The sequence below is a fragment of the Labrus mixtus genome, chromosome 9 (genome assembly GCF_963584025.1).
Source record: "Labrus mixtus chromosome 9, fLabMix1.1, whole genome shotgun sequence".
In the NCBI taxonomy this organism is placed as follows: domain Eukaryota; kingdom Metazoa; phylum Chordata; class Actinopteri; order Labriformes; family Labridae; genus Labrus; species Labrus mixtus.
The window spans coordinates 19,679,704-19,706,859 of NC_083620.1; the positions used below are offsets into that span (position 1 = coordinate 19,679,704).

General features: G+C 39.5%; 2 protein-coding genes across 3 annotated transcripts in view; both read left to right on the top strand.

The window, feature by feature from the left end:
- Positions 1-396: 396 nt before the first annotated feature.
- Positions 397-4,863, top strand: c18h3orf33 (c18h3orf33 homolog (H. sapiens)). 2 transcript variants are annotated; one of them, XM_061046735.1, is made up of 6 exons: positions 397-531; positions 1,374-1,632; positions 2,527-2,586; positions 2,950-3,109; positions 3,956-4,116; positions 4,289-4,863. In XM_061046735.1, the coding sequence occupies exons 2-6, from the start codon at positions 1,495-1,497 to the stop codon at positions 4,544-4,546; spliced, it is 777 nt and encodes a 258-aa protein (XP_060902718.1). In that variant the 5' UTR covers positions 397-531; positions 1,374-1,494; the 3' UTR covers positions 4,547-4,863. The 2 variants fall into 2 exon arrangements, with proteins under 2 accessions (XP_060902718.1, XP_060902719.1); XM_061046736.1 differs by having other exon boundaries at positions 400-531; positions 4,292-4,863.
- A 1,762-nt stretch (positions 4,864-6,625) lies between these two features.
- Positions 6,626-27,156, top strand: part of plch1 (phospholipase C, eta 1) — a 57,434-nt gene continuing 36,903 nt past the window's right edge. The window contains exons 1-2 of the mRNA XM_061046737.1: positions 6,626-6,820; positions 12,958-13,078. Of these exons, the coding sequence (XP_060902720.1) occupies positions 13,000-13,078 (79 nt within the window). The 5' untranslated portion in view covers positions 6,626-6,820; positions 12,958-12,999. The remainder of the gene's footprint in view (positions 6,821-12,957; positions 13,079-27,156) is intronic.

The window sequence follows — 27,156 nt, forward strand, 5'->3', positions numbered from 1 at the left end:
TAATATCACCTGGATTGGAGGAACGAACACCAAACAAAAGAAAAGTTATATGCGCAATAAAAAAAAAATACGAGCTCGGTAACTTAAAAAAAAAACTTCACCCCCCCTTAAAAAAAAAAAAAAAAAAGCTTAGTCCCTGGTATGCTAATGCTAATACAAGCTAGCTGATCTGAAACAATTTCAAAGCAAAGGAACTCTCCCCTCCCCCTGATCTCTCCTAGCCTGCTAGCACAAAAGCTAACATACCAGAGCTCCAACGCTACAAGCTACCTAAATAAAACAATTAGCTACACCGCCCTCATTTCCGCTAAAACTCCCGCAGAGCTCCGTCATACTAACATTACTCTTCACTGCGGACAGAAAAACGAGGCTACTCATCGGCTACTTTTCTCTCTGCCTGGTCCATGGGTCCAGCAGATTTCCATTATTTCAGTTCATGGATTGAATTCTTTAATGGCGGCCAGGAGGACAACTCTGCCTCTCAACTCCTATTGGCCAATTTGCGGTAATGGGGGCGTCATCCGTCTTCAAGTAGCTCCATGACTTCACAGTTTACAAGATGAGAGCTCCAGTGCATCTGTCATACAGTCAGTCAGTGGTCGGTCTTTCGGTGAGGTCTGTTTCTAAACATGTTTCACTATGCAACATCTGCTGCATTACACTGGGTGAAAATATAGACTTATTTATGAAATTATGGCTATTTAAAAAAAAAAATATAAGTCTATTTATGAAATGATGGATATTTAAAAAAAAATAATATAAGACTATGAAATGATGGATATTTAAAAAAATAATATAAGCCTATTTATGAAATTATGGATATTTAAAAAACTTAATATAAGCCTATTTATGAAATTATGGATCTTTAAAAAATTTTATATAAGCCTATTTATGAAATTATGGATCTTTAAAAAAATTAATATAAACCTATTTATGAAATTATGGATCTTTAAAAAGATAATATAAGCCTATTTATGAAATTATGGATCTTTAAAAAATTAATATAAGCATATTTATGAAATTATGGATCTTATAAAATAATAATAATAATAATAAGCCTAAATTTAGTCAGCAGTCACACTTATACATTTTAAGACAACTCTGTTTTCTGACTGAGTCAATTGCTTTTTGTATTGTCTTAGCTGCATTATTTATTTTTACATTTATTTAGGCCAAGTTATGCAGACAAAGATGTTCCCATAGTCTTTATCAGGCTGTCAAATTGAACATGTGAATCTGCTGCAATGTGCATGAACAAGTTTTGTTCTCGAGGGTTAAAAAATGGATCATAACTTTTTATTTCAAGGCGTTGTAACGCAAATTATGGCATGTTTGTAGTGGTTTTATAACTCACGTAAACTTTACGTTTTCAGGCACACATCAACGCCAACCTGTCATTTCCACAGCAAGCCACAGGGCGGAGACTTCACACCAGTGTGCGTCCCTCCCTAACAGGCGGAGCGTCAGATTGCGTCGAGAGAAAATGTCAACAACATGCCGGAGTCTTCCAGAGACACAGAAACGGAAGAGGGAACGAAAGACAGACAACAAAGAGATCAAGGAAGCCCGTCGTCTCAAAACATCGTGTCATTCATATCACAGATTGCAGATGATAATTTAACACTTGTGCGGGTAGGAGACTCCTTTGTGTGAAAATCCTGTGGTGCATATGGCAATATGGAAGCAAATATGGTCACTTCCCTGCCACAGTATAGGAGAGACACCTGCATCTCCAATTTTGGTCGATAGCAGGCAGGGGAGCTTATCTGGGCTACTATGTTCTCATGGGCCCATGTGCCACCTCTAAATTAATATGACACATTAAGCAAACATTTCAATAAGGGTTTGTATTTTTAAAACTTCTTTTCCCACGTAAAATATTCAACAAATGTTTCCCTGGCTCAAATGTTGAAATACCGGTTTCTAGCCTGCTAAATGTTTTACTCTGAAACTGAGGCCCTTCGATTTAGGGAAAGAGAGTTTCTTTGACTTCAGACATAAATAAAGGCTATCACAGTGGGTGAACATCTTTAGTTTGTGTCATTCAACATTGTCATTTTTTCTCTTTTGCAGCTTGAACAGCAAACTTTATCAATATTTTACAATGTAATTAAACAAAGTACCCTTAGGGTTGAACATTAGCATTTAAGAAAAAATAATCAACAATCCTGGCTTTTATTAAGAATTCTTTTGTAAGGCATCCATCTCTACCATCTTGTATCATAATTTTAAAAATCCCTTTAGGTATCCCTTACAAGTTTTAAAATTTGTGTCATTATAACCTTTTGGTAAAGTAAAGTCTTTCTAAATGTCCCTCTTCAACACAAGAATTCAGCTCAGTCAGTTGCCAAAGATTAATGTCGGGTATCTGAAAAAAATAAAATAAAAAAAGAAGTCGAGTTTAAAACGAGTTTATATAGACGTGTAAAATTGTTTATAAAACTTTTGCTGTGATTATGGTCATTTATAGATGGAAATGAACAATAATATCCTTAACCCCTCATTGCTTTCTTGTCTCTTATACAGAATATAAGCACTGGACTGGCAGTCATTGGTGTCATTGTAATAGCGAGGAGTATCAAACTGGTAAGGGAGAAAAATACACAATGACTCACAGTGACACTCTGAGGTTGTGATATGTAACAGTGTCTGCTAACATCTAGAAAAAACTGTTTGTATTTTATGTTTCCAAGTCCATGCATAGAGTAACAGCTTCCCCAGTTAGTTCCTGTTCTATTCCTGCACTCTCATGGGCAGAGTGGCAAATGAATCCATTCCTGCAGGCCTAAACCTTGACCCCATATGGACCATGTTAATTCCAAATCTTGTTTTCTCGTACGACTTTAAGGATTTGAATAAAAAACATGAATACTATTTTACCCCAGTACAACACAGAATAATGAGTAATAAGTCAATAAGTCAGTTGTTTTTCTCATTCCACTTGTCTAGATCACTAAATTCCAAGTTGCATCCGAGATCCCTGCTCGTTTTATTGAGAGGAACGTCAGCCTCCGTGGAAAAGTTCATTCAGTCTCAGAGAAAGGGCTCGAAGTGGAACACGTCCCAATTCATCTCCCGATCCTCTCTCCGTTACTTTCGAAACACAAAGGTAATCTGGGGTGAAATCATTTGATGGGAAATCATGAGGGCATGCACACATTCACAAAACACACACATTCAAACAAACATTTATGAAAAAGCAGCTTGTTGAGAATGACCTCTTGAGTGTTAGAAACACAAATCCCTCCTGACTCTATTATTCTTTTTAAATCTTATTTATCCTCAGTTTCATTTTTATTTTGTACAGTCAGACTGTTTTTTATTTGATCATCTTCTCATAAGTGAGAGTGACATGTAATCTTTTTAGCTGTGTTATCAATCATGGTATTCATGCCTGTGCTTTGTATAGAGTGCTCCATCAGCACCTCTAGTATGAAGGTCGAGAGTGAACAGATTAGTTTCTTGTCAAGCAATTGCAAATATTACTTTAGTCTTGACCGCCAACATTTTCAGCCAGGTCAGACCCATTTCTCAGGAGTTTATCTGTTTCACAAACATAAATTACAAGCATCATTTTCATAGATGGGATAAGTTTGTATGAGCTTTGTAAATTAATATATTATTTATTAGAATGTTTAAAGTCTGATTTGAAATAAACTCCAGACTCTTTTAGGAAGAACACACGTTTTCCACAGCAACAGCAATTAACACCTGAAAAAGTTGCTCCTTTTATTCACTTTAAAAAAATACAACAGATAATCTAATTTATTTAAGAAAAAAAGTATCATTTTGGTATCATCACCAAATGTCAAACCCACTTCTCATCATTATCAGTGTTCAGCAGAGTTTGTATATCGATGCTCGTGTTATTCGGGTGACAAAGAAACTCCAACGGTCAGCATCAACCTTCATTGCAAGACATGTAATAAATGTACATTATTTTCATCCTCGTCAGGTGTGTGCAAGTCTCCGATACTTGTGCATCTTGCAGGAGTGGAGCTGACTCCAGAAGGCAGGGCATGGCTGCAGAAAAACCTGACTCCTACACAAACAGTCTGGCTAAAACTTATCAGCAGAGAGAATGAGACACTACACTGTTTGGTGTCTCAAAGCAGGGTGAGCATCTAATAACTCAGACAAAAAAATGGGGGGCACAGCCTGTCAGCCAGAGTTCTAGACAACAATAGTTTTTTGTAAAAAGTCTTAAAATGATATACTTGAAAATAGTTTGTATATGTATACAGTATATGAGTGTGTATTTCTTCCTTGTCTTCCCACCTCTCTCCAGCAGGGGTTGATGAGGAGCTGCTGCATGAATGAAGAGGTCCTCAGACTCGGCCTGGCTCGCACTGCGCCAGTTGTCGGAGTCTTGCCGGACTCTCGCCTCTATTGGCGTCTCCACAAACGGCTGCACAGAGCAGAGGTCAAAGCTGAGAGGAGGGGGCGGGGCCTGTGGAAGCAGGAAAGCCTATGGGAGAGGCTCTCCAAGGCCATCAGGGACGGCTCTTTCTTCAGGCTGATGGGGAGAATCTTTAAGAGAACTTGATGAAAGACAAAGACAATTGTTGAATGACAGCGCATTTTGTATTTTCTTTCACCTTTTTTAGGTGTTATTGTCAACAGAGGAGTTAAAATGTCTTTTTACAGTTTTAAAAAGTGCCATCCATCACTCAGTTTTTTGTTAAAGATGTGGTATTTGATGCTGTGAAAACACTTAAATGATCCTGATAGCACATACAAAGAGAAGTCAAATTTCCTTCACATTCCTCATTACTGTTGTTGCATTGGGTTTATTGTTTATGTTTTACTGTATTTAGCTGTCGAGAAGTTTAAAATGATTAAAAAGTCCACCTAAAACCCTGACTAATCCTTCGGCCTTTATATACCTCCTCTGTTGGTATATGCATGTGTCTATGGGACATCCCACTAAACACAAGATGGGGTGGGGTATGTTAATCGTGTTCCAAATGGAGGGGGGGGGGGGGGGGGACCACTTGTCCCTCTCCCTGTTGCTATAGAAACAGCAATTGTGAAATACAAAGCAAAACCTAAACCCTATATTGACTGCCCACAAACCCCATGGGAGCCTTACATGTATGTGTGGGGGTCTGTAAGTACCAATAAAAAGGGCCCTCTTAGTCGTAATTTGACCAGGTTATTAGACTATCTGAGCACTTAAATAGAGCCGAAAAGGGGCAAAGCCTTGGAACTGGCCTATGTTTTATTAAGAGTACATCTTTATTGTTTAAATGAGTAAAAACACAGAACAAGAGAGAAAAAAAGCATGATTTTTGTTGTTGATTTTTATCAAATGAGTGCATTACCAAGCCCGCTGAAGAAGTACATTTCATGTGTATCCAAGATAATGCTCATGTGATAGTCGTTATTGTTTTGCAGTACAAGTCCAAAGCTAGAATTACACCTTGTGCTTCATGTGCTGTGATTTTTATCCATGCAAGACAGAGGAGGAGGAGAAGGAGGATCTGCAAATGAGTGTCCTGTGGGGTGCAGGGTGAGGGGGTCTCGGTGCAGCGAGAGGTAGAACTGAGGCAGTGAATCGAGTGGGTGCAAGGAGATTAGTGCAAATGAGGAGGAGGTCACAGGGGTAGAAGGGGATTTTGGATGCAAGCACAAAGGGAGGAGAGGAGGAGTCAAAGTGGAAGGGAAAGGGAGTGAAGGAAAGGGGGTGAAGGAAAGGGGGGGGGGGGGGAGTGGTTGATGAATCAGCTAGCCCTTCTTTTGTTGTGCAAATGTTACTAGCGACTGTTACGGCCGAGGAGCCTCGTGATTGGTGGGCTGGTTTAAACTGTAAGGTGCATTTCAGCCTGATGGCTGTTGCTGCCAGACTTTGAACTGTCACTGAGAGGAGGGGTGGGAGGGAAACCACGGCTGAGACGGAGAGCAGGGGGAGGAAAAGTAAAGTCTGTGAAGCTGGAGATCACAGAATCAATTATGTTGTTAAAGAGGTTAATCATGTCTATAAATAAATATATACCTACGCAGATGATAATGTAGTATTTGTGCAAATGTCAAGTCCATCAAGGATAATCAGTGAACAGTGTTCGACTGGAGATATAAAGAGCAGCAGCTTGGAAGTGAACCTTTTTACACTATCTTCAACTATCCAAATTTACATTTTGATGTGGCTCTTCCTGTGATTGAAACCTACTGAGAAAATTAGAAGAAGAAGCCTTTAAGAAAAAAAGCTTCAAGAGTTCTTATCTGAAATGTGATGGAACGTCAGGAGAGGAATTTGGGACCACTTCATTTTAGTTTGATTCAAAAAGTCTACTGTTCAAGTTGATGGCTGCAGAATGTTATTTAATCTAAAATGAATCTTAATAAAGACAAAAATCAGTATATTATGATACCTTGTCATAAGGGAGGTAAATTGCAGCTTAGGGGAGTTTTGTCGCTATTCAAAACAAATGTATTTCCAAAAATGTCAGTTTACGTTCTCTTTTTGTTCCTGCATTTTGAATAAAGAAGGTGGATTGATTAAGAAAACCATCGCTTTGACTCTACTGTGGAAAAGTAGTCCAGTCTGAAAATCCATACCAGGTTTTCCAGACTCCACTGGATCCACATTTGTAGTAGTCATTTGAATAGGCACCCTGCTTGATGTAGTGGTGGATACTTGCCCACACCAATGAAGTTGTTGGGGACATGGTCTTTGCCTGAAACAGCACTACTGGGACTGTCTCTTACTTCCACGTGCCCTCCCTGCGCCATGGACATTTTGTGACTGAGGGACTACTTTTCTGATGAAAGTGGCAAGATTATGTGAGGGAGCTTACAACGTGGTTTCAAAGTGACAGAAGTAAGTGATATGATTCAATAAGGACTGACATTGTTTTCTTACCAAAACCAGCATGACATTCTATCAATAAAGGAGTCTTTTACTCACTTCAAATCAAGTTTATTGAAACTTAACTGCACTTCTCTGATGATAGATAACTGAACAAAGCTAGCTGTCACTTTAAATGTACTGTTGTTAGGACACTGTATACAGTATCCAAGCAGATGTGCACCTGTTTTACCAGTGTGACTGGACAACGGCTCTGTACAATAAAAACTCATGACATTTGAATCCTTATCTTTATTGTACGACTCCAGGTAAGCTGAGGGCAAACATGCTCCAAACATCTTTCTTCATGGAGCATTTTGACAACCACACACTGCCTGAGCTCATGTCATCACTTCTATCTTTGTGTCACTTACTTTTTTCTCATACTAGAATCAATATCTCATCTGGGTGATTTGATAATGTATTTTCTGCTGCCTGTATTTCACATTTTGGTGCTCCTTCCCATTGTGCTCCAACAACAGAGATTTGCAGCAGGGCAGCTTAACAAAGGCCTTTATTACACTCAGCCGGTAGCCGTCCCAGAGAGAAAGAGATGGGGCACTCCCCCGTCCGAGAGAAGGGTCCTTGGGGATTTTTTTGATTTGATTTGAGTGTCTGTGTGTAGCTGGGCCCCGGGTGTGAAAGACAAAGAGATTTAAAGAGACAGAGAGCTGGTGTGACTCTAACTGAAATGTTCCCCAAAAAACACAAAGGTTTAGTTTCTTTCTTTACTGCTGCCTGATAAACCTGACACACTGTTGTCAACATCTCATGCAAGACACAAGGAGGGTCTTTGTCAGGCTGAGCTGGTGAGGCTTATATGTAAACTGATACAGGCCTCTGGATCTTTTTCACTAACTTTTAATGAGAAAGTGATATTGTTAATTTCTCTGCATGATGCAGATACTTGCTTCCACCTGCTGTCACAGCAAACACTAAGTTGCAAAAAACGTATTATGAGGTGTCAATTCAGTCACACTCCCACATGTACTGTAGTGTTTGTGTGTCTATGCATGTGTGTGTGTGTGTAGGAATGCATGAGCTGAAAAGTGACTCCCTTGTTATTCTGTGACTTAAAGTATTGTGAACTGTGTATCAGCTTGCTGGTGTTGGGTTGTAGGAGTGGAAACATGAGTCATTGTGGGTGCTGTGATCCCTCATGAATAATTGAAGTTTCTCAGTGGAAAGGAAAGGAGGAGAACACTTTGGTATTGGATGAAATGAATGAATGAAAACTACTGCTGTATGTAGGAGGCAAGTAAGGCGCTTGCTCTGTGAAATGGCACATGTGTCTAAACTGGACTCTACTGGAACAAGCTCTTGTTTTATAAATGAGCAGTTGTTTGTTGCTGACGTGAAGCAGAACGTTTGAGTCCAGAACCTGAAGGTAAACGTTGAGGATAGGAACAGGAGGTAAGGATTTTGAAGGGTGTCTCTGCTTCAAATAGATCTGGCGGTTTGACTCCTGACCTTACCCACCCATCAATTCCACGGTAAAGCAAGATGACCCCCTCCACACACACGTTCTGCCACACACACACACATGCACTCAGCAGCAGCACATATGAAAGTTTAATCTTTATTGAACTCTCAAGGTTTACAAAATAAATACTCTACATAAATCATATAGTTGAAGGTCTTCTTTTAGATTAAATGAATAATTTAAGGTCAGATAGTTCACCACTTTATCACTCTCTGTACTAAACATCCAGCTTAAGATTATTTTTCTAACATAGGCAGTCTGTCAAACAACTTAAAATCCAGGTTATCAGTTTATGACTCACATCAGAGGAGATTCCACAGTTTGAATCATTATTTCATGGTCTGTTGACAAGCTCTGATAGCCTGACCGGCTGCCCCTGTGTAAAAAAACTCCGACCCCTCAGTCACCTTTCTGCCTGCAGGGTTCACACTGTCTCCTTATCAGGTCAAAAGCTCACTGAAGCAGCACAGGCCAGATATTTTACACGTTACAACTTCCTCCTTCTTTCCCCTAACCTGCATGGTGAAAACACATCATAGGCATTCTGTGGGGGCTGAAATGATTTGTTGACTTATTCAGTCTGCACCAGTAAGTGAGTAGAATTGAGCTTCTCAGATGTGAGAATGTACTCTGCTTTTGAGTTATATTTGACATTAATATCAAATTAAATGATCTTATAAAACACTTTTAAAAAGGAATATAGAGACAAGGAAGAGAAAAAAGACATTCAGGTCCAGAGGATTCAAACGCCATCATATAAATGTATGTTTTTAGGAGACACTTAAAGAGTCAACAGAGGGAGCACTGTGATGCTTTGGATGTTTTATTAACCAAACTATGAATCACTATAAATAAACAAGAACAGGGATTCAGTATAAAATGTCATTTGAAGCCCAATAGCTTTAAGCAGCTAGATTTCTTGGGGAATCTGAATAAAAATGACATATTTGTAGGATAATAATAAAATCTACATGTAATAGAGAATTTTTAGATAGAAATAGAAAGTTAATAGATAAATATTTTTGATTATCAGCAGAAATTAAAATTGCAGTGCTACACCAAACAAGTCATAAAATGTCTAACCATCCCTAAACTCCTAAAGCGTAAACTGCACACATACAGACATTAAACACAAACTTACACATGTGGAAATTATTTTGAATAAATAGAAAAGCCATTTTCTTCCATCCCTCCTGTTGCCTTTACAGCATATACTTAAATGGGTTAATGGGTCAAGGAGTACTCAAATTGTAGCATGAAACCTTTAAGGGCTCTCAGAACGTACCGTGAAACCATCAGTCTAGCCATCAGCATACCAAGACTGTTTACTCGGTGTTCTGATAACTGTTGAACAAGCAATTACAGGCTACTCATTGACTGTGTTCAACTTCAAGGTGGTTTAAAGGCCGAATGCCAACAGGATGGACATCCAGACCTTTAGTGAAGGGAAATTCAAAGAGAGCAGAATAACGTGGGATTTAAGCATGACAATACTAAGAGGGGTAAGGGAATTTTTTTAATAGTAAACATAATCACTTAGCATTTATGGCAGCTGGTATCATAAAATAGAACAACCATTGTATGTCTCATTAATCATGTCTTAACAGAGAGCTGGATGACGTGTCAATGCAGGATGACAGATGTCTTTGTGTGTCATGAGAGGGCCATTGTTACAGATAGAGGTGAATATCAGTTGTGTCATGCAGACTAAACAGACAGTTGACTTATATTTGATTATTTACTTCATAGCTGATTTCAATCAGTTATGGCAACACTTTATTAACCAACTAAATTGTCGAGAACTGGACACAAGGAGACCTTGCTACATTAGAGTCTGTTGTCAGCAAAAAAAATTAGAAATTTGGCTGATAAATAGATTGCCATCAACAGTTTAGCAGATCAGCAGATAATTCCATTTGTAAATAAAATCAATAAGTGAAGTTTCCCTGGATATGTTAAGCTTATGGCACTTTTTCGAACTTAGCCTAAATACTGTTGATCTAATGAAATAGTGCTGTAAACTTGGTGAGCTGTGCTATCTTTGCTTCTTGTGATTGGATTTAAATGTTATTATAAATGATGATATACATGATATACATCCAATGGTTACCCAGCATTAACTGTATAAAACAGAGATGATAAAATGTGTGTTTTACATTTACGGCAGACTGAAATAGTGGAAGCACTTAAATGCTGCATCCACATGTTTCAGATTGTATTTCTCTCATTAGATTTTTTTTTAACTTAGGGGCATCCTTGACCTACTTCCTGTGAAAGCCTGCGATGGAGTGACTCACCAGTCTTTGTGGCAGTGAAACATTTATTTTGAAGCTTCTTCTGTAGCCTGATGGACCGAGGAGAACAGACTGTAGTCCCATGAGGTTTGGGCCCTCCTATAGCTGAGAAGGTTGCTATAGTGTTACACGCAGTAAGAAGAGGAGAAGCAGAGTCATTTTACTGATTCACACACACAAATACAAACAGGGCTGATATAGTTTGGTGTATAAACAACATACTAGTATCAAAAAAGAGATAAAATACAATTCCCTAGAAGATGTAGGTCTACCTTTAATTTAGTGACACTCATGCATGGCTCATACGGGTCAACACAAGCTCAATATATAAACACGATCTGTATTCTTTGTGTGTTATGTTTGTGGCAGTATCACAAAACTTAATGAGACACTATCAAAAACTATCAAACTATATGTCTTTGTGCATCATTGGTTAAGCTCACTACCTTGCTTATTACTTCTTCTTGCCATTTATGACTTCAATGGTGGATTCATAAAACCCAGCAGTATTTCAGACTGACTCACCGCTAAATCTGCTCAAACAATGTCTCCAGTGTTGTTCCTTTGCTCTGCTCCCATCTCTAATTGGGACTCTGTTATGAAAACAAACAATCATTTAGAGATATTATGCCATAATTAAAGCAGAAAGCCGCGAGGGGCCGAGCTCCACCGTCAGTGCAGAGCAGTTTTGAGGCAATGCAAGCACAAGGTGAACGAGAGAATATAATAACTCGGAATAAAAGTCTAAAAAAAAAAAAAAAAATGACTGCTTAAAACATAAAGGCAAAAAAAGTTTTCAAACCTGCCTTGTGTTAAATCATTTCAAACTATTTTCTTATCAAGTCAAAGCCATGTTTGAATCTCTTTTAAGGAATTGGAGAACTGTGGTTATAAAGGTGTCTATTTCTCGTTCCTGCTTTTTGTGCTATTTCTTTGTTGGGATTTTTTCTCCAAGTCTCAACGGTAACCTTTTTCATACAAGTTTTCTATTTTTTGCTAAGCTTTTGCAGGATCCCATTTTGGGTTATTGGAAAGTTAACTTCTTGCACCAGCATCAACTTTTGAGTCACCAGAGTACAGCTTAATATTTAATCAATAATGATAAAATATTACTCATGATAGAAAAAGGATATCCTTACATTATTTAAGGGAACAGATATAAGAAGTTGCTAATCCAGGCTTCTGTGTTCTAAAGTGGGGTGGTCGCGGGGGTCAGAGGAAAGTACTTTCACCTCAAAGATACTCGACCCCTGAGCTGTACGTATTCAAACAGAGAGTCAGCTTCACTCAGGTCAGCCGGCACCAGACGCCAATAACTGTCCCAGAGGCTCCAGGCCCTCCCAAGTCTGTACATCTCCTGTGTGTGTTAGTGTGTGTGTGTGTGTGAGAGTGTGTGTTTGTAGTGAGAGGCAGTAAATCACAGCAAGACGGATTAGCAACAGGTGTGGAAACACTAAGCAGTGAAACTGGCAGTAGAAGGGGTAGCAATGAAAAGTGATCAGGAAGGAGACGTGGAAATGATGGCAAGGAGGAACAGAAAGAAGACAGATGAGCACACATGGAGAGAGATAGATGTTTTTTTTTTATCAAAAGGAGAAAAGGTGGACAAAGGAAAAAAAAAGAAAGCGGCATTAGATGTGGTTGGATGATCGTTTACTGTGGCAAAGTGGAAAACCAGAGAATGTTTTCATTGCAGATAAAGACAGAATAGAGTCTATAAGGCGTATAAATAGGTATAGTGTAAATAGCTAAAAGCTGCCATTGTCATTAATTCTGTGTTGACTTTGATCACATTGAAGAAAACCTCATACCATGCAGGGGAAGAGTGGTTATGCGACCACTAAAACTTTTAGCAGCAATTTAAGAATATGAACAAATGAAACCAGTAAAAGTAAAGTATTTTTTATTTTCTTGTATTGAGTCTTTAACTGCACTAAATGCAGTTTTCTTTAACCTATTATAATCTAACTAACAGTAAAATCACTTCAACTAATGTTTACTGCTGTTTACTACCACATCGTCATGCTAACACAATTTTGAAGATGTCAGAAATGTAATATTTTTGCCCTGCTCATTATTAAAAAAAAATTATTGTCTGTAACTCTAACAGTGAGCCTTTTCAGCTCCTGATGTAATTAAAGTGATTACTGCAGAAGGTGTCTGTTCTCATTTACTGTGAAATACCAACCCTGCAAAGTGTCTAACCTTCTGTTTAGTAACACTATCCATAGCCAGAAAGGAAATAGCTGACTCATGATATCATGATAGCTGACAAGATATCTTTATATATTTACTGTTTGAATGTAACAGCTGAATTCTCTTCTTCTTTGTAGGTCCCTATTTCATCGTCCTTCATCGTCCCTCCTCCTCTCACCATGAGCTCCTGGGTGGTGAACAGGAAAGGAGAGCCCCAATACCGCCGGCACTTCCTCAAAGACAACAGCACCTTTCACGGTAAACATCATTCAGACACAACAGAATAATGTAATTTAATTCATGTTCACAACTGTAAGACATTGAAATGAACAGCAGAGGGAGACTTATATCCACTGTAGGCTTTTACTGCAGACTGCTCAGCTGAGATTCAGTTTTGTGATATAAACCCTTTTACAGTTTTATGTGTTCAGAAAACCTCATTCAAAGCACTTTAACGTGCGATAAGAATGGAAGATGGTGCATTGGACTTTACATGGATTGATTACTGTGTTTTTTTAATGCAAGTCAGGCTATGCACTGACCGATCCGCCAGATAAATCAAAGACATATCTTTGACACATCTACAGCACGCAGACCACTTAACAGCAAGCATCAAACCATGGCACACCGAGTTTGTGCTTTCTGATTGTTCTGTAGCAGAAATCAAACTTGATTGCTTCGGCTCTCTGCTGTGGATGATGGATTGACCTGATTGATGCAGAGAGTGAACACGAGTCTCAGTTTCCCCCTCTGTCATGCTCTGAACTAAGGGTCTTATCACATTTATGGGAATGTCACTCATTTGTTCTTCATTTGGAATACAACCCCTTCAATCTAAAGCTGACTCTTCTTAAAAAAATGAAAATGAAATGCCAACTGAGCATGAAATGAGAAGACATTTTTTTTAAAGTCCCCCCAAAAATTGAGATTGAAACGTCTTTACAGTCCATTGAAGATATCATAGTCTGATTCTAATCTAGCAGCCTTATTGAAGCTAGTAGAGTGAGAACGAAGGAAACTGGAAATAATTTGTCTGTTGTATTGGCAAAAAAACGATCAGATTCATTTGATCTCTGTCTATGTTTCTGATCATGACCTCGACAGTAGGTATTCTCATTGGTATATGAACTCTTACAGAAGCTGCGTATCTTATTTTTCTTTCCTTTGTTTCTACTTGACCTTGATTCCTTCAGGCTCGTTCCCCTCTCCAAGTTGTTTCCTGTGTTGTCTTGAAGACAGAGTTGCAGATGTTTTTAGTTTGGACATGGTTCATAAATCAGTGTGAGCGGAAGGGAAACTGTCTGAGATCAGACAGGTGTGGATGAAGAGAGATTTACAATTAAATCAAGGAAGCACACAAATATGTTCAAGTATACATGAATGCTCTCTCTCTCTCTCTCTCTCTCTCTCTCTCTCACGAACACACACACACACACACACACACACACACACACACACACACCCCTACAGGCTATCTTGAGCACAGAGCATAGACTCAGGATGACACTGGTGTTCAGACATGTCTCTTTTTGTTCCTCCAGACAGCACTAATCGATTTGGTAACACCGGCCCCTGGCTCTTAGTGCTCAAACATGTAGTGGTTCTGTAATTGTCTCCTGCAATTCTTAATTAAATAGCTTTCACGTAGACCGATGAGCAGCACTAATCTGGGAGCTCCACATTGAACCAAACTTTCACCAGGGAATTAACTCACCTAGGAGGAGACACTCCAGGCTGGCGTGCGCGCATGACACACACACACACACACACGCACACGCACACGCACACACACACACACACACACACACACACACACACACACACACACACACGCACACACACACACGTAGAACTACCCCTTAATTAATGTTCAAAAATCTGCGCTTTCTGAGATTCTCCTTTAACTCTCTTGGGACTTTCATGTGCGCATGTATATGGTGGCACGTGCACAGTCATATACTCCAGGAATCATGTTTTCCAGCTGGTTTTCTGAGAGCTACGAGACATGGACTGAGAGACAACTGGGGCACACAGAAAAAGCTTGGGTCAAAGCGCTGACATGCCTGCGCGACGGTTGACTCTATTCTCCCACGGACATAAACGGGAATCGCTACCAAGATCCCAATTCTTGTGAAAAATGTCAAAGTGTCGCCAAACAGCCTGACCAGAATGGCTGGCAAAGCTGATGAAAAGTCCAAACGGACAACTCAGCCGGTTCAGACATCGCTCTGCGCGCCATCGCTCACTCTAACCCAATCCGCGCCAGTCTCGCGCTCTTTCTCATTAACATCCACTCTCCAGTCTGTCCACCGAGCGAGTGAGAAATCGGATTATCGTTTTGCCTCTGTGTAGCGCTTGCATGGTGAGAGGATAGGATGTGCGAGTGGATGCTGGGTTGGTGAGAGGTTGGCAGAACACTCTGAGGTAGATGCTGGGGAGCAGTTTGTTTGAGAGCTTGTTATTTTTTTTGGATAAAAAAAAAAAGAAGTGACATTTCATCAGCATGGCGCGCTTTTTTTGTTAATTAGAGAAACTGATTTATCAGGCATATTTTTTTACGGATTTTCACACCGCTATAACCAGGATAAAAAAAAAAAGACTTCTAAAACGCATGGAGGGAGCTTGTGAGAGCAACAACTCCAGTCCTTAATGGCAGAACTTGAAGTTTGCAGGAATCTGAGTTTGGAAAAGGGTAAGGGATCATTCTTAATTTGTATTGACGTTTTGCTGATGTGTCTGTCCCTCATAAATGAGGGGGAATATTGTGTGTGCTGCGTGCATTCCTTTGGTATTCCTTTGAGTAGCCTATTGCAAGAAGCCCATGCGTAATTTCTCCATTGCGCTTTTTTCTTTTTGAGAAATTGCATAACTCAAAATAGTCACTAATTAGAGATTGTCAATTTGCAGGATACATTCACCGTGCACAATTAATGTTTATCGACATTTTGGGTACAAAACATAAGAAATATTTTATATTGCAGAAATCGGTTTTTCATATCAGTTCGAGTTAGAAAACTTGCTGCAAATTTTGTCTGTTTAAATGAGAGCTCATGATGTAGAGCAGCAGTGGAGCAGCAGCAGGAAACTGTCCCTGGTGCTGAAAATACCCCCTTTGTGATCGTCACCAGGGGGCAGAAAAGCCTCTGAATTTGATCTGACAGGACCTGCTTTGGCCTCAGTCCACATGGCACATAGGTGTGGATGTGCCACATCCTTTACAACCCTGCATCCTCTGCACCATTTACAGAAATTTCACGACCTATCGAGATCTTTATAGAATCCGTTGGTGAGAAGTTGCCTGAGGAAATGACCACCACACAGCTTTATCATATGCCATGCAGCTCAGTGACAGCGCTGCATCGGAGAGAAACAGGAATCCCTTGAAAGCCGGGCAGGGCATGTTTGCACCACACAATTGTGACAGAGATTTGGGCCGGGCTTTGATGGCAAAATTGAAACCCGAGCAGTCCCAGGGCTATTAGTGAAACCCTTTTGCTCTCTGCCGTGTGCTGTCAAAAATGTGTTGCATCACTGGCAGGATGTGTCAAGCTGTCAGTCTTCATCCCAAGTCCCGGTGTGTCTTTATCTTCGTGAGAGTTGTGTGGAGAGACGATGGCGTCTGTCTGCTGCTTTGGACAAATGGGCTACCTCTTCATTCATTTTGGCAACCCTAGTGCTCAGAGGAGTTGCATGCCAACACTGGCCCCTTTACAGAGACAGAAAGGAGAAAGAGATGATGGAGGAAGAGAGGTTTGGAGGAGTATGCATGGCTGCTGATAATCTCCACATGGAGGAAATGGCTTTTCCATGTAAAATGTGTTTTTCCTCATGTGTCTCTCCTGTTCTGATGATTATGATGAATCTCAGCATGCTCTCACCCCCCTTTGTCATTTCCCTTTTCTTTCTGTTGCTCCAGGGCAGAGAAACAGCCAACAGCCACCACAGGAACACACAATCATCCTTTCAGCTATTTTCCTCTTTTTACTGGAGTTGTGGTTATTATCAATCCTCTCCTCTCCTCTCCTCTCCTCTCCTCTCCTCTCCTCTCCCCTCCTCTCCTCCCCTCCCCTCCTCTCCTCTCCTCTCCTCTCCTCTAACAGCTAATTTGTACCTTCTGAAATGTGTCTGGAATTATGAAGACGGAAATCAAACAAGTACTAAAAGCCGACATTGATGGTCTGATCCAATTGATGTTGATGTCAATTAATGCAAATTATTTACAAGTACGTAACAGTTTAGAATCAACACCTAAACTCAACAAGTACTGAAAGACTTCAAACATCGCCTCTCCTCTCCTCTCTTTTCTCAACTCTATTCAGGTTATATTTCTGTAGCACCAAGTATTAAAGACATCTAAGAGCTGAAAGCTGGTACTGAATGTTTGATCACGTCCTGTTTTAAAAAGAATCTCTTAGATATTTGAGCTTAAACTTAAGTTAAATTAAAATAAATCAAAGAATACCCTTCCATAATCTCCTTTACTATTCTGTATTTACACCTGTATTTTCCAGTTAAGCTTAAATATGTCACATTTAAACATTTTCATCAACTAGCTCTTGTTTATATCCAGGTTCATTAACATGCTTCTTTGTCTTTTTTTCTTGATTCAGAAGAAGTCTAATTTGCATTTACATTGCATTTTTCACTGATGAGGCGTTACAGTATCTTCATGCCTGTTGACTTAGCTGTTTCTCACATCAAGCATACATGATGTGAATGTATAACAACAGGTTATATAAACTCACAGGGATGCTTAAGGCTATCATCGATATCAAGCTGCAGCTGGAGAGTTTTTAAAGGCATTTTAAATGTGCGCTCTTTAACTGTTCCTCAGTGAGAAATATAAACCCAATTATACTTGCTTTTATTTCATTTTCTTCCATCCCCTCTGCAGTTCATAAGCTACCCAGGAGCTCGGTCAACTTAATATACTCAGCGCTACTTTTAGCCATTTTCTGTGTCTTGTAGCACCAGTGAGGCAGTTATATTTCATTTGAAGCAGTAGATCAGACAGTGTTCATAGCAGTCTGGCTCTGTTGCCAAAGATACTGTATCTCCATCTCCTCACAGTCATCCAGCCTGAGTTTGGAAGAAAGAATATGCCTTAACATTGCAGTAACCGTCAACATCAATACTTAAACCCCCCCCCCCCTCACATATAGACTCCCACACACTCACGCAGGCTTCAGTTCCCTTCTTTGATGTCTATGCAGTGAACTCCTCCACTCGGGGAGCCCCCTGTAGCATATTTTGGTGAATGCATTATCATGCTGCAGTTGTCATGTGTTTATTTTTATTCCGGTGCTGCTTCACACCCTGCTCCCCGAGGAGACCCGGGAACCCGTTTGTAGCATCGCTGCTGCCTTGAGCGTTCTTAATTAGGCGAGGTGGCTGACTGTGCGATAAGAGTGTGTGTTTTCACTCTGTTTCCCAACCTTTCATGTCGCTAATGAGTGGATATACCAACATATTTTTGACTTCTTACGCACAGGTTTTGTCTAATTACTTTTTATATTGGAGTTTGTCCCCTGAGGTGAGAGTAGCGTACAGAATTCTGCTACGTAGCGTGTGAAGTACTGAAGCTAGTATAGTGAGGAAACACTGCCACTGGTAGGCTTCAAATTTCATAAGAATTTAGTGTTGTTAGTCTGTAGCAGCTGCTTATCAGTGTCACTAAGGATGTCCTGTATGTACAAATATAAGGCTTTTCACATTAGAAAATCCACAGCCATGCAAGCAGTTTGACAGGCTTTATCTGAGCTCTATGTTTTCATTGAACAGAATGCTGACATACTTGCATAACATGTTAGCAGGTTAACCTTTAGCCAATAATGCATTATGTTTCCACAAAAAGATGTGCTCTTCAACCATAGACTGTAAATATTAACGGACAAAGCCTGAGCGATGTCACCCATCTGTTACTGCAGGGGGCTTTGGAGTCCCATCGATGGCTGTCAAAAAAATCACCCCCTGTATAGTGTGTGCTTATCGAGACATGAGCTAATCAGACCTATTTTGTTTTTTGAACCAGGCTGTAAAAATTCAAAATTCCGCTGTAAAAAAAAACGAGTATATAATACTGTCACCATAGATTGTATAAAACATAGACGTATGTTCAGTGACGTCATCAGTTGGTTTCTGAAGAGGCATTACGAGGCCCAACAATGTTGGTTGCCATGTTGGAAATCGTATCTCATCCTTATTTTTGACAATCTAGCAACGGGTAAAGAAGTGGAGTTGAAATGGGCCTCCTTGCAAACGGCTACAATGTGCCACTTAACTCAGAGACACTACTAATGATGCAAATGTTTGCCTAACTCAAAAATCAAGATTTGAAAAAAAAAAAAAAAAAATCCCGTACATAATTTACCAATAAAGAAACGATCTGTCTTGACCTAAATCATTTTTTGAACCAGGCTGTAACATTTTTATTTCTACTGTAACAATGAAAATTTAAACATGGGACCAAATTGAGTTTCCTTAGTTTTTGAAGCCAGCCTCAAGTGGACATTTGAGGAAATGCAGTTTTTGTGCACGTTTGCATTTGCATTTTTCAACAGCAAGATTGTGGCTTGAATATCAACTGATGTTATGTAGGTTTTTTCTGTGGTAAAAAATAGACATTTTCACCACATATTGGGGGTTTATAAAACGTCAGTATGGAAGTTATAAGAATTCATCTTCTATAGAGGAACCATGAATGGCTGTTATAAAATAATACAAATGGCATGAAATGATGGTGAGAGAGATACATCTTTCTGAAGCCGGAGGGATGTTGCAGTTAAAGGTCAAAATGCTAACCTCTGAACCACAGCTTTATCTTTTTATTTACAAGTGGCCTCTTGAGGTTGAGTGAATGATGTGTTTTCTGTCAAAAGAAAAGGCTGCAATACAGAGATAACTATTCTCAACCTAGCACCAAGTTGCACAAATCCATCTTCTACTCCCACCAGGCTACAGTAGCAGTTTCTTTTTTGAATGAGAGTGTTTTTTTTCTTACAATTATCCAAGTAGTGGATTCAATATAACCATGTTAACAACCATGAAGTGCACTTTATAAACCCTTTTTTGTAGTTTAAGTGGTAGAAAGACTCTGTCAAACAATTACCTGCTGAGTTTGAAAATGCTCAAATGGATCCTTGGCAGATACAAACTGTATTTTGGGTCCAATTGTTGGCTTTTTCTTTTTCCTGGATCTTTCATGAGCACTGTTATTGTAGGAGCCAAAGTTAAAGAACAACACTTGAAATGACAAGTAAGATTTGTATATATGTGTTTTGTGTGCACTCTTTTTGCAGTTTTTAAGTGATTTTGGACTTTTTCAAGCTTTTTAAAGTTTCACTTTATCTGATAAATACATTATCAGAGCTGTGGGGTTGTTGGCTGGTGTTTAAATGACTTTATCTTAACCAAACATACCTGCTTAAAACAAACTACACAATTAAAGATGAAAGATATTATTTTTCTTTAAATAATCAACAACAAATGACTTGCATCACGGCTGCTTGGCTAGCTCCCCTCCTTCTGCAGTCAACATGTTATTCATGATGGTTTCCCTCATGTTTCCCTTCAGTGACAAACATCAGGTGGATTAGAGACTCCAGCAGTCCCACAGGGATGGATGAGAATATCTGTCTATCTGCATCACCTCAGACTGACATCTGATTCAGACAGTTTCTGTGCCCTCCACCTTCAAAGACAAACTAGAAAAGGTTTCAGGCCTGCATGACTCTGAACAGAAACAAGCCAGTAGACAAAATAAAACATCTTGATTGGACTAAAAGTTGTCACAAATGTGCTAGCGCTACTTGTGTTGCCATGTTGCAGCCCGATTTCACATTTGTCCTGGAGTCATTGGTCACAGAGCTGTGCGCCTGACTCATTTCATTAATATTCTGTTGAATGTCCCTTGAGAGAACAGTGATGCAGAGTGGATGACATCACCCTAAATTCATTCATTTTGCTGTCATATTAGTCTCCCATATTAGATGTATTTTAGTTACATCACTCCTGTAATGCAGTTTCAAGCAGTGATATTTTTTTGACTGCCTACATGGTTTGTTGAGGTGAAAGTGGGAAAATCTAACTTCCAGGACTGAAAAATCTCCCTACTATATAAGCAAGGAAATAACACTGTGCCGGAATAAGTGGCGCCATTTTCCCCAAAATGTGTAACATTATGCCTTCTTGCTCCTCTTTATGAAAGCAGGCTTTTTGCTGAACCTACATTAATGCCCACTGTAGTGCAACACTTCTTGTGTTATCATAACCAACTCACTGACACAGAGGGACACTCTTCCTGTGAAATCCTGCTTATTTTTATTCGCAACTGCTTTGGCTACCATCTTTGGTTGAAATAATCTAATGTATTTGTGTTAGTTAAAGTTTAGTGACTAACTCAAAAGTCCCTAAACCAAATCTTTCAATGAAATAAGCTTTACTTTAACAGTTTAACGCGCAGTAATTAAAATTCTGCCACCAGGGGGCTCTCATTCAAAACAATAACAAAAGATGACGTCAAGGCTGGCGGGGAATCATGGTGACGGTTATCTCTGCTACTCCCCCGCACACCCGATTTAAACAAACTCAGAGTTGACCGTAGTCAATACGAACAGGTGAAACAGACCTGAGGAAGAGAATATGTTTACCGACGATGCATCCAACTATAATTTACACGTTATGTTTTTATCACAGCAGCACAATCAGCAACAATATGGCAGCTTTCAGTATCAGTTCCCGCTTCCTCATGTACATTCTTTGACATAAAATCCGGTGTTTCCATGGCAACGATAAACATGTTGTATCTGTCACATACATAACAGGTTAAGTCAACTTTTAACTTATTAAGACATTTTGGTGTTTAACAGTCTAATAAAATTCTATATATTTTACATTTCAAGCTGCTGTGAGGAGTTTTAACTTCTGAAGCCAAATGAAATTAATGTTCATGTCTTCTTATGAGCTAAAAAAACCAAAAATATCAAGATTGATTATGTCTGTATACAGTGGTTATTTGTTATGCCTGAAACTGCTGCCCGAGAGGCGATGCAATACCAAAAAAAAAAACTGTATGTACAGCACAAGACTGGAAAAGAGATATTACTTCTTTGAGGTCAACAGGGGGTGCCAAAATAGAAACAAACCAGAAGTTCCTCATTGGGGCTTTAACATGAGATGATTAAGTGTTAAATATTTAAATCCGAATCAAATTTACATTTTTATCTTCAAATATGCAGAGCAGTATAGGTTTACTTTGAAGTTTCAATGCTTTAGTATTTACATTTTATTCATTGTTTTTGATACAACAGTGACCAGCTGCAGATATTCAAGCAGCTCTTTAACACCAATAAACGATCTGCCTGTTTATTCCACCACTGATGGTATACTTTTTTTTTTAACATTTTGCCTTTCTTTCTCGCTCTCGTTAAATCTTGCGATAAGTCACTCCATCTCCACCTCATGGTTCTTTCCAACCTAAACGCTGTACATTTTCTCTTCTTCTTTGCACCAAGCCGAACCTGGATACGCCTGCAATCACCAAAACCGCAAACCTTCTCTGGACATGCACATCAATGTGTGTGCGCTATGTGTCAGGAAAAGCCCCATGGATATTTGGTTATGTGAATCTATCCTTTTATTATAGTATTATGTTGCTCATAATGAAAGGGGTCTTTCATGTGTTTGTGTTTGTATGAACCAGTACACTACATTTTTAGTACAGACAGTTGATCATGCTTTTAGAGGACTTCTCCCTCGGGGGGAGTGAAGCCTGTGTTAAATGGAGGTGCATTCAGAACAAGATGGACAGATGTGCTGTTAGTGACTCCTGTAGCACACACAAACACACCCAGACAAACATATCCCACATGCTAACCCATTAAATCTGCCTTTTATAGTGCGTTCCAGTGTCTGTTATGTCATCATTCTTATCCTCATAGCCCCATGGTTGACCCTAATGGAACCCAGATGATATATGCAGAGACGGACATCTGCTGCACTCTCCTCAACCCCTCATCTTTATAATCACTTCATGAACTAAACAACAATACTGGAGCTCATATATGCAGAACATGAATCAGAGCAGCGGGGGAGCATGTTGGCAGCGACAGCGTCACAGCAGAACATGTTCTGAGAGACCCCTGGACATTAAAGAGAGGTGGATGCAGCAGGCAGAGCAGATGACCTGTGGCGCACATGACCTGCAGACAGGTGGAAACGTGTGTGTGTGTTTTTCCAGAGAGAAGTGTGTGAAGCGAAGGTGCTGCCACAGATCAGAGGACAGATCAGAAGAGCACGAACAGCAGGAGATTTGAGTTGCCTACTTCATTTTTCAGCGTGTGGAGGCTTTCTGTCTGAAGAAAGTCCGGACTGTAGTCTGATGTGAAGAAATCCAAGAGTTTTTTGGACTGTGAAGCTACAGGTGGAGTTGAGTGTGTTGTAAACTTGGACTGAACTCAAGAAGACTCCTATTGGTTCTTATTTTCTGCAGAGAGAATGGATGGAATACGTTCTTCTCTTTTTGGTCCAGCTCATAAAGTACCTTCTCCCTTTTTATATGGTCCTGCGAAAAAATCGGCGGTGATAACTGTCGCGACTCTCCTGGCACATAACGTCTACCACATTAGTGGCTCTTTGGCGGTGCCACAGAAATGTAGGCTAACACAAATAGGTGAGTTTATGTCTGCCTGTGTGACTCTACACTTGTATTAGTACAGTATGACTAACAGAAAGAAACCCATTAAACTAACTAATGTGAGCCTCTTGTTCACTGCATTTTCCTTCTTTTCAACACTTAAATAGTCAATCAAAAAATATCTTACTCTGATGTTTTTCCTACTTTGCGTCGTGTTTTCTGCTTACAGAACATGTGTGTGTGCAAACCTTTTGCATATTGGATTGCTTGCTGGGGCTATTTGCGGCACAGAAAAAGAGCAGGAGCTCATGTTTATGTATCAAAGTATCCCAAGGATGATTGAATTGCTCACTTTCTGCAATACATGACTTTAAACCTGCAGCCGTCTTAATGAGTTGTTACTCATTACATGCAAGAGAAAATTCATCTTGTTTGTGCTTTAGTGGTAATTCTGTGTAGATGTTATTCATTTTGTCCTGTGGACAGCAAGTCAACTAAAAAGTGAATCACATCTTGATTAAACTTCAGCACACAAAACAAGCCCTCAGGGAATGAGAGCCAACAGAACAAACAGAGCAGTAAGTGAAAAATGAAGATACCACGCCTCCATTTAGACGGTTTTTATTTCAGTTTGATTGTTGTGTCACATCAACAGTCAAACTGGTGTGGATGGTTCAGGCAGTGGTGCCTTATGTCACATGAATAGTGCATGAAGGATCTGGCAGATGTTGCTGAATATGAATTTATGTTGTCATGAATAAATTATGCTAAAACTCGGACTGTTGTCCATTTCAGTCAGCTCCCTCAATACGATCTTAACGAGGGCCTAACAGTAACAGCTAAAATAAATGATGATAGACTCATAAAAAATTAGGTTGCAAGGCAGGATGAGAGGATTCTTGCATCATGTGGAGATCAAAAATGACAGTTCAGATAGAAAATTGATGAATGACAACTGCTGTTGATGGCATTGTTTGTCGTTCCGGCCTGACCTGTGTTGTGTGGATCTAAGTGAGGTCAGTCTTTGTTCATTAGGTTATCACAGAGGCGTCTCTATTGCCCACCCCATTAAAATATGTTTGATTTGCCTGGGCCTCTGTGACGAGATGAAGCTTTGATCTGCTGTCTCTGCTCTGCGCCGACAGAGATGATGAGTTTTTTAACATGCACACATGCAAGAAAGGCAAGCAACAAACACATCTGTGAATGCACAGAAGCAGACTTTATTTGACTCGGATAAAGGGAGCAAAAGGTAGAGTATGAACAAAGAAAAAAAGATGCTTTACATCTTTATTTTAGTGTCTTTCCTCGATGGAAATCCACCCTTTTTACGCTTGGCTGCAGTTGCCGTGCATGACTTTCTTTTTTAATCCTTTTCTGCACAGTTGCAAGAGAGAACCCTCATGGATAACATGGCCATGTCACCTGCAGATATCTGCACTCAAATGCCAGAAAGGGGTTAGGGGAACACTAGATTCACATTTTCTGCAGGGTAGATTATATAATTGCAAGTAAAACTAGAAATAAATCTAAATCCTCACACTGATTGTGTGAGCTTTGATGCTGAAGTGAAAGTCAGGCATTAGATTGGTTTGAAGGTGTGAAGGGTGTGATCCTTTGATTTATCTGGCCTTTTGAGAGCCATTTCCATCAGTTCTCAATTTTGATTACAAGGCAGCTTTCTTCAACCACCTCTCCTTCGTTCTTTAGCTTCCCAATCTCCCCCCTATTGGTTTGTGATTCAACTCTTAATGATCCTTATCAGAGCTGTTTGAGAGTCAAGAGACTGGAGAAAGCCTGAAGAAATGTCAGGGCTTTCATGGATGGAAAGACATTCAGACAAATATGGAAAAAAAAATCCAGAGAGGGCACCAACATCAGAGAGCATGTTGCCTCTTTTTAAGATGTGTTTTAACACAGACAGTGGCAGCCTTGTGTGTCACTCCATGTCAGTATTTTTGGAGAGCCGTCTGGATGAATAAAATAATCCAACTTCTGTTCCGCTTTTAGGCTTCTTCTATGAAATATATCTGACTTCCTTTTTGAAAAACAATTTGACATATTTATACTGCAGGGAATTGTGGGATAATGGGCATGTATGCTCTAGTGATGCTGGTAAACCGCTTAATTCTCTTTGGACCTGATTTATCATGTTACATTTCTAAGCACTGAAGAATTTCTACCCTGAAAGTGAAAAAAGCTTCAGAACGAGGTGGCCATAGCTACAGCAGGGAGTGGGGATATGATCAATACAGCAATAAAATTGCATTTGACTGCTGATAAATTAAATCCCTAATGAAGCTGAGAATTTCACAAGTGGCTATACGAGATAAATTATGCAATAAGGCCTATGTTCTTGTTTCTAATTAATTCCTCTTTCTTAGTCTACCCATGTCTTCATTGTCCCATTATTTTCTGCAGCTTTGAAGAGTTCTATCAACACTATACGCACATGCTCATTTATTATAAACAAGTATGTTTTTGTATTCATTCCTCATTTGTTATTAATAATCAAATTACCTGTATGATTAAAAAAAAGGGGTGGGAATGGCTGGGTAACTCACAATACAAAAATACAATATGCGATATATGGCCCGCGATAACGAAAAACATCAGGGGAAAGCAATTCTACGGATATTGACACAATCAAACAACAAAACATCACCATGTCTGAATAGCTGAAGAATGCACCTAAAAAGGTAATGTAGAACGCAGGATTACATTTATTCACTGCAATTTGATGTAAATTTCACCCCTCATCATGCTTTATTCTTTAACCTATTTTACGACTGTTTGTCATTTTCCATCTGTCGTCGTCTTTATTTTCCTGCTGTCAAATTCCTCGTCTTTTCAAGCTTGATCTATACTTCTGCGTAGAATTTATGCCATAGCAAACTACGCCAATGTGAGCACTGCCTACTTGTGCAGTGGTTTGCTGCATTCTGCAATACTCCACCTGACGTATGCTGGTTGGCAGTTGCCATTTCTATGCTCGTTACTGTGTATCGCCTGTTTCCAGTTGCGCCACATTCTCTGCTTGTTTGTGTTACGGATGGGTACGAGTACTCGCCGTTGACCCCATTATTCGAGTAACATTTCGTTACTCGCGCACCTGTGCCCCAAAAATAGTCCAAAATAAATATAAGCTAAAGTGGGATCAGTATATACATTTTTTTTTATTGACATACATTTTTTAAGAAAAACATTTATTAATTTTATTTACATCGGCTCTTTGTAAATGTCTCACTGAGTGGCTTTGTTTATCATGCTTCATATCAGATGTTCACATGACTAATCATTTGTACTTAACATACATTTGAGTAAAGCAGCTGTGGTGTGCTTTTGATGATGACATTAATCTATTTAATCTAATCTAATTAAAAAAAACTCATATTACCAGATTTATCCATCACAATAGAAAAGTCAAATTCAGTTTACTAGTGAATTTCTGGAGAAAAAAAACAAAAAAAAACCCTCCCAGTTTTCTTGGCTTTTGTTTACCTTGACCTTGTGCTGGTTCTTCTCAGGCCCAGGTGGAAAGTCGTCTCAGTAAACCAACAATGACGTGTGTTGAAGAGAAGATCCCGAAGGATATTAGAACTCAAGGATACTGTTTTATTTACATGGCTGCGTGTTTCTCATCCCACGTCCTGGATGGTGCTACCAACACAGCAGGTTGTGTGGCCATCAGCGCATTCATGAT

What these genes read in the sequence shown, in the direction of transcription:
- c18h3orf33 (XM_061046735.1), top strand. Translation starts at nt 1,495, where the DNA reads ATGCCGGAGTCTTCCAGAGACACAGAAACGGAAGAGGGAACGAAAGAC. An exon ending in GTTACTTTCGAAACACAAAG is followed by an intron (nt 3,110 to 3,955) that starts GTAATCTGGGGT and finishes CATCCTCGTCAG; the next exon opens with GTGTGTGCAAGTCTCCGATA. An exon ending in GTTTGGTGTCTCAAAGCAGG is followed by an intron (nt 4,117 to 4,288) that starts GTGAGCATCTAA and finishes ACCTCTCTCCAG; the next exon opens with CAGGGGTTGATGAGGAGCTG.